This window comes from Anoplophora glabripennis, unplaced genomic scaffold (genome assembly GCF_000390285.2).
Source record: "Anoplophora glabripennis isolate ALB-LARVAE unplaced genomic scaffold, Agla_2.0 scaffold162, whole genome shotgun sequence".
In the NCBI taxonomy this organism is placed as follows: Eukaryota; Metazoa; Arthropoda; class Insecta; order Coleoptera; family Cerambycidae; genus Anoplophora; species Anoplophora glabripennis.
In genome coordinates this window covers 288,033-295,919 of record NW_019416272.1, presented here as the reverse complement: position 1 = coordinate 295,919, position 7,887 = coordinate 288,033, and the positions used below count along the sequence as shown (strand labels likewise).

Sequence of the window (7,887 nt, the reverse complement as noted above, 5' to 3'; positions counted from 1 at the left end):
CTTACATAAAGCATTTTATTAACCCCATCATCCAGTAGTCCTCGAATTAAAAAACTAATACAAAAATAATGTACAATGCAGAAATATAGAAATTTGAAAATGGTGTAAAGAAAAGGAAGGTAAGTGAATTAAATTTTGATAAGTTTTAATTTTGACATTCTGGTATGTAACCATATTGAATAATGACTTGTGAAAGTATATTTGATGAATTTTAAATATAAATGAATGTTTGAATAGTCAGTTTATAGAAACATGATCAGTGCCTGTTTGAAGATAATCATTTCAACAATTTGCGAGAAATTGTATAAAACTCCAAATTCCATTTAATATTTTAGTGATTAATTAAATAACCATAACTAATAGTTCCAACAAATGTATTCTAAAAATAAGACTGATAAATAGATGCTCTGTGGATAAATATGTGACTGGCACATAAACTTGACAATGAATACCAGGAATTGTATTCATACATTTATAATGCATTTAACTATTATAGGTAACTAGTTAAAATCTATATTACAAAATCAATTTTACATAGAGCACATTTGCAAAGAAATGGAAGGAGTAGTTTTGCCCATATTGCACTACATAATACCATCGATCGAGGAAATACTATTTCCCACTCAACGATAATTTCATCCTTCAATGAAAAAATAATGGTAATTCCATTACCAAATTGGACACTCCCTGTTTAATCAATCCAATTAGAGTGCATTACATGATAATAATGGATTATCTAATTTTAATTTATTACAAGGAATTATTGAGCCGCTTGATGACCTACAGCAACGGATGTGATCGACACGCGTTCAGCCAAGCATGCCAAAGACTTTAGTTCTTTACACTTCCGCATTGTTGGATGCATTCTGTGCAAATAAAATTCAGGAAGCTACTATAAAAGCATTTGTAATCCTTTACTGGATAAATATAATATTAATTTTATATCCGGTGATTTGATTCCATTTTTCTAAATGAGTAAAAGTAAAACCTGTATACTTAGTTTATACTGTGTTTTACATAATCGGCATTCTAAAAATGAAAAGACATACAGGGTGTAACTTTGAGTGGGGGTCATATTTATACAGATGCTCAAATAATGGCGCGTTTTAGTCGCAGGGTATGCACAATTCCACATCATTCGCCGCGAGTTACTTTTGTTGAGCGAGTGTCCACCACATAAACAGTACTTATTATACCTAACAAGTAACCTACCAGCAAAAAGCTAATCAATAATGATAAATGAAATACGCAAAAATAAATAGTCTCTTGATGGCTTTCAGCGATGAAAAACATTCAAATTCACAGAGATGTACTGTCTCCAAATCACATATCACATACAAGGTATGTGTGATATGTGCTCCAAATGCGGAACAACTGACGCCCTTCCCTTCATCATCTTCCTTCACATGCACTGTAGGTTGCCTACAATTCATGTATTTGTAATACTTAGATAATATGTGATAATACATGAATATTACAGTGGTGGTGTACTATTTATTTTTCTTATGAAATCACTAGGTATTTCTTAGGTACCTCTTGGTTTCCGCTACAATTAGTTTAATTAGAGGATCATCAAAAAATAACTCGAAGAATTGTAAAATATTATCAGGATCAGCAACAGGCGCCTGAATACTAGAATTGGCGCTGAATGGAAAATATGGTCGTCGAATGCCATTATCAGTCCACGGTACATCAAACGGCGCAGTGTCATCTCTCTCATTTTCATATTCAGAGTTAGTCTCTTCACCGCTGCTCATTGCAAAATTACTTTCGAACAAACTACCTAATGATATATCATCATCTGAGAGTAAAATATCACTTTCATTTGAATCACAATCGTCGGAAATTTGTTTTCTCTTAGACATTGTGATGCGATACCATGAAACACTTCTCAAAAACTGAAGCGGGGCTAATTTTTAACTTGGCTTTATACAGTGTAGGAAAGCGCCGATGGTCTATCACAAGTTACGTGAGAGCGATAAAGTAAGACATAGAAATCCATGCGATAGAGAAGGATGGCTATAATGAAGGCTTCTCTTTGTCACCGCCCGTTTCGCCAAATAAGATCCACTTCTTATTTGTGGAAGGGCGAAATGGGCGTTGACTATGATACACCTTCATTATAGCCATCCTTCTCTATCGCATGGATTTCTATGTCTTACTTTATCGTTCTCACGTAACTTGTGATAGACCATCGGCGCTTTCCTACACTGTATGTATTGTAAAGAAATGGTGGGGAATTATATGAACCACCATAGGTGAATATATACAAATTATTTGTGCTAAGGCTCATCAAAATTTATGAACGAATATATCCGTCATAAGCGGTGTCGAAGTTTTTTTTAAATCGCGAACTTATTCGTCATATTCGTTTAAGAGGTTAATTTGGCCTAATCTAACAGATGTACATAAATCGTTTTGTCCAAAATTACATGCACACTTAGTCTGCAAACTTCACTACAGGGCGGACTTTAAATCTGTTCAATTTGGTAAAGAAAAACTTGCTTTTCAGACAGTGGTCGCTTTCATTCTATATAATTTTATTGTTATAAAAGTAAAATCTAAAATACGTTTCATTTTTGTATGCAGGCTCAATCTGTTGCATCATTATAAATTTAATTAACATTTAATAGATCTTGCAGTTGCTTTGCCACTGTGGTTTATATGCAAATTATATGTTATTAATCTGCAATTTCACCAAGTAAATATTCTTTAGATTTTTCTGGGTTTGTATGTTAGGTATCCTGCGGTAACAAATAAAAAACCACTAATTTTAAAAACAAATCATTTATTAAAATAAATAAAATAATATAAAAACTACTTTGTTCTCATAATAAAATATATAACTTTCAAATGTTAACACGGTCTGTGTTAAAAAAGTTAAAATTTAAAGTGTTCAACAAGTAAAACCAATTTAACAATAAACATGATAAGATCCTAAGTGCATTTACTTATCTTTAGGTTGTCTATACAATTCTGAAACAACAGCCAAAGCACCACCAGGTATAAACCTAACGAAATGATCCCCAGCTAAAGGCCCCACAGCAAACAAGTTCTCGCATCCATTCACCCTATATGTCAGTCTATCTATGTCCATGGGGTTCGTCTTGCAATCTATAGGTTGATCTCTTTTAACACCTAAGTTGAGGTCTTTCGGTAAAAATGAGAAATCCGGTCTCGATCCAATGAGAACAGCGGCAAAGGAGACATTTATTTTGGTCTTCATGCCATCCTTTGATGTTAAAATTATAGTACGTGTCTTTTCGTCGATATCAGTTAAAGTGTGTTCTGGGTAGGCTGAGTAAAGAGGATATGTGGATCCCCCATCTTTCATCATTTGATGTACCTGTAAAAGAAAAAAACTAAATGAGAACAATTTTTTCCAAAAATATCTCATTGCTTCGACATTCTTTTTATCTTACAAACTTTTAATTATTAATTCCTGTATTTTATTTCAAAGGCATTTTATTTTAAAGGTATTTTATTTTAAAGGTATTTAGGACGTCATTCTCATAAAAAAGTGTTTTCTACAAAGACAAACAATTTTAACATTTAACAGCTGTAACTAAATTATTTAAGAATTAGAACTTTAGATTATATCTATTTTCTGGTATAACAGAAATAGCAAATAACCAGCAAACTGTGACATTTTTAAATTTATCTTCTCTACAAAACGGCAACACTAACGACTCTATAAAGTTGATCATTTTAGTTCCCAAGAATGCATTGATTATTAGAGATACGTAATTTTCGTATTTACGAAATAAGTACGAATAAATACGAAGTTATGAAAAAAATGTGAATAAATGCGAAATATGGAAATAAACGCGAAGTGATGCGCTTCCGGCAAAATCTGAGAGAGCTTGAATAAATTAATCCTTCATATGAAATTGAATGAAACAAACGACACCTACCAACACTTTGGTACACTATTTTGTCCCTCTGTAGCTATTCCGTTTTTTTAAAATATCCCACAAGATGAGATTATTGATGGATATATTCACATTCATTGACAACTCTTAACTCCAGCAGATAACAAAAGACACTCCCGATGTTCTTCACGTTTTATGGGCAACTAAATATATTCATCTAAATTTTGCAAAAGCGGCAATTCAAAGTTTATGGACTTTAAATAGTGTTGATGTGGAGTGATTTTTCAACACCTACAACATTCTCATCACGGACAGAAGGACGAGGCTGTTGGAAGAATGTAGAAACGACAGCAATGTTGGCTTTCAACTAACAGTAAGACTATCCGATATTTTTATAAAATGAGAATTTCTTTTATTTTAAAATTTTACTATTCTGTTGCTGAGTTGTAGATTTGTTCTTGGTTTTAGCGAATAAATGCGAAATTTTGGATTTTCACTTTTGCGAAATTTATTGTTTTTTTTTTGCGAAAATAACGTACGTATTCCTAATTATTATTAATTAACTTTAAGGCCGGGTACTTTGAATTTTTATTAAAATTGTGCATTAGTTAATTGCGATTAAATAATAATTATCTAATAAATATCTACTTCTGTATGAAGATATACAGGGTGTCCCAAAATTAATGCAACAAAATTTGGTTCTCGAGAAAAAATTTTTTCAAAATTCTAACCTGGATATTTCAGATAACACTACATAGATCTCCGTATATTTTATGTAGCATTCAGAACATCTGTTATGAACAATTAATACTGTTCACGAAACACATTTTAGTTTGAATCCGTCATTTGTGATTCGTGGTGACAATATTGAGTTCCCCCAATCTCATTCATTCCACATAGTTTAAATAAAAATCCTCGCGAACGTCAATTTTTCGGTAATATTGCAATGCAACTAAGATTCAATTTAAAGCCGTTTGAACTTGAAAATTTGAAAATTTTTTCCTGCAGCGCTTTTTTTCTTTTTAATCAATTAATAAATACGCTTCACCTGTTCTCAATGTCACGAGCCGCCACTGGTGTATGTACACTAGGGTGTTTCTTGTGAAAATGTGTTAGTTTATCGTTTTAAGAGCCCCCTCAAAAAATCAGCTCAAAAAAAATTTTTTTTAGAGGTCGCTCAAGATTTAAAGATTTCCAAAATTGTCAAAAATTGAATTTTTTTTTAGTTTTTTTCTCGTTATTTTCTAGGGTAAAAAAATCTCGATTCTGAAAATTTCAAATCGATTTTTAATTTCTAAAGGTCACTGATAATTATTTTAACTTTAAAAGTAGTAAATGTTTTCGAGTGACCTCTAAAAATAAATATCAACGAACTAATAATTTTTTTTATTGAACTTGATTCTTTTGCTCATCAAATTCAATAAAAAAAATTATTAGTTTGTTGAAATTTATTTTTAGAGGTCGCTCGAAAACATAAGTACACTACTTTGAAAGTTAAAATAATTATGAGTGACCTTTAGAAATTAAAATATCGATTTGAAATTTCCAGAATCGAGATTTTTTTCAACCTAGAAAATGGTAAAATAAGGAGAAAAAAATTTTTTTTTTTAAATTAAATTTTTGACGATTTTGGAAATTTTTAAAATCTTGAGCGACCTTTAAAAAAATTTTTTTTGAGCTGATTTTTTGAGGGGGCTCTTAAAACATGATAAACTACCATATTTTCACAAGACACGAAAAAAAAATCGTTTTTTTTTGGGCTACCCTAATGTACACTGGCAATTTTCCTTCATTTTATGAAGTCAGTTTGAGTAGTTATTTTGTGATTACATTAAATCAGCTGTTTATAAAACGCTCGTAGAAAAGCAAATTGCTTTTGTAAATGACGGATCTACTGAATTCGGTTAATCGCATTATACAAATTTCTTGTTTTGATAAAAATTTGGTTTTACCAAATAGAAACTGCTAAGATAGCCGACTGTCCAGGATGATTTCAAGCCACGTGATCAGTAATTTTGTTTGGAAACGTAATTTTATTTCCTTCACGTTGGCAATTAAATTTCGGTAAAATTAAACATTATTAAAATAATATGAAGATTACATTAAAATATAACATTCTGTTTCACCTGTTAACAGTGAGATACAGAATTCCTGTTCAATACCTTTAAAATAAAGTAAAATTTTATTGACATTTTAGAATTGAATTTTTTTTTAATTTTATGGAAATTCAATTTCTTTAAAAGAAATTACCTTGTGATATTCTGGATACATGTTTTCAGGCAAGTGCTTATTTAAATCGGCAGTTTTGTTCCTGAAAACATGAATTACTGGTATGTTCCGGGCCCTTATAGCAATAACGGCATCCGCGGCACTCAAGCCAGCACCAACCACTAGAACCGGCAAAACCTCTTCATTTCTTTTGCCGAATATATAAGAATCCAACCTGGATTCCAAACTTCTCAAATCGTACAAGAGCCAATCAGGATCTGGTTTCTCTCTTGAGATCTCCAGTCGGTTCGGTAAGTCATTTCCACCATTAGCTAACACTAAGTATTTACATTTATACGTGATTTTCTCCCCAGTCTCTTTGTCGAAAACATTCACAACCCATTTAGCGGAATCACAGCTTGAATAGTTTAAAGAAAAAGGCACCCTTTTGTTGGTAAAATCTAGACTACAAGAGCTTAAAGAACGGGGGTTTACCCGATTTTCATTGAAGGACCTACTATACTGATTATCACAAACATTACTTGAATCACAGCAGAAGCTAACCGATCTATTTTTCTCGTGCTTCGACAACCTAGAACTAAGGAATGGATCATTTTCTGACTTCATTATTTCTCTTATTTTCCTAGTGGGGCTGTTATCGAATAGTTTTTCTCTAGTTCTTTTACAGCGAGACTTCTTCCTATTACCCCTTAACCTTAAACAATTTATGGCGTTTGAAATAAAACAAGTCTTGTACTCCTCGAAGTTCTGCTCCCTATCTGGTGAAATAATCTCAACCCTTGGCATAATATCATAGTCAATCTTGTTCAAGTCGTCGTAGTTCGTCAGCCGGCTATTTTCCGTGAAGCCCTGACAAAGAATCGGATTTTGATTTATCAAGTTCACCGAAGACACAATAACGCTATTTTTGAAATATTTGACGAGTTCCATCTGTTCCGTGTACTGCATGTAATATTTCGCCACGTTGCAGGCGTAGGCCCGTTTCTCTCCCGAATCTCTGGAATGAAACGGTAGTGTGGGTAGAGCCATCCAGCTGCCAAGGGATAGCGTGAGTATGTGTGGGTCCATCTTATGCCACGATCCGCCGGGTGGGCCTTTACCCAATACAACATGATCGATCTAAAAAAAATGTTTATATCAATTGAAAATCAATTTGCTAAGAAACAATTTCTTCAACAGTTTAACAAGTATTAATTGGAGGGCTCAGAAACCAATCAGGCTAAGTATTTGTAGAACTTGTAATAAAATAAAGATTCCCGTAAAGATAGGTACTAATCATTATTTTTATCGATATAACATTTCATACATTCAAATATTTCATATATACAGGGTGTCGCGCTTAAATATGATACAAGCCTGTAACTTCTTTATTTTTTGGCCGATTTCAAAAATTTTTATTTGGGTAAAAAAAACTAACTGTGATGTGATACTGTTGTTTTTATTAATGCAATTCACAGCCAACTAGAACGTGTTTTATTGACATCAAAACAGTTGATTGGTATTAGCGATTTTTTTTCTAAAAAAAAGATTACGTATTCTCATTCAGCATCCCTTAAAACGTCTTACCACCAAGTTTCATCAAATTCGATACATCTTCAGGAGAGCACTCCATGATGTCGCGAAATGTGATACGAGCCTGTAACTTTTTTATTTTTTGACCGATTTAAAAATTTTTTATTTTGGAATGTAGAGTAAAAAAAACTCTATCTAACTGCGATACTGCTGTGTTTTACTAATGCAATACACAGCCAACTAGTGCTCGTCTGAAGATGTATTGAATTTGATG

General features: G+C 32.4%; 1 protein-coding gene across 2 annotated transcripts in view; it reads right to left on the bottom strand.

The window, feature by feature from the left end:
• Positions 1–2,826: 2,826 nt before the first annotated feature.
• Positions 2,827–7,887, bottom strand: part of LOC108908670 (oxidative stress-induced growth inhibitor 2) — a 57,379-nt gene continuing 52,318 nt past the window's right edge. For both annotated transcript variants that reach the window (XM_018712780.1, XM_018712781.2), the window contains exons 5-6: positions 6,123–7,220; positions 2,827–3,346 (exon numbers count right to left, since the gene is read on the bottom strand). In XM_018712780.1, coding sequence (XP_018568296.1) covers positions 2,948–3,346; positions 6,123–7,220 — 1,497 coding nt within the window. In that variant the 3' untranslated portion in view covers positions 2,827–2,947. The remainder of the gene's footprint in view (positions 3,347–6,122; positions 7,221–7,887) is intronic.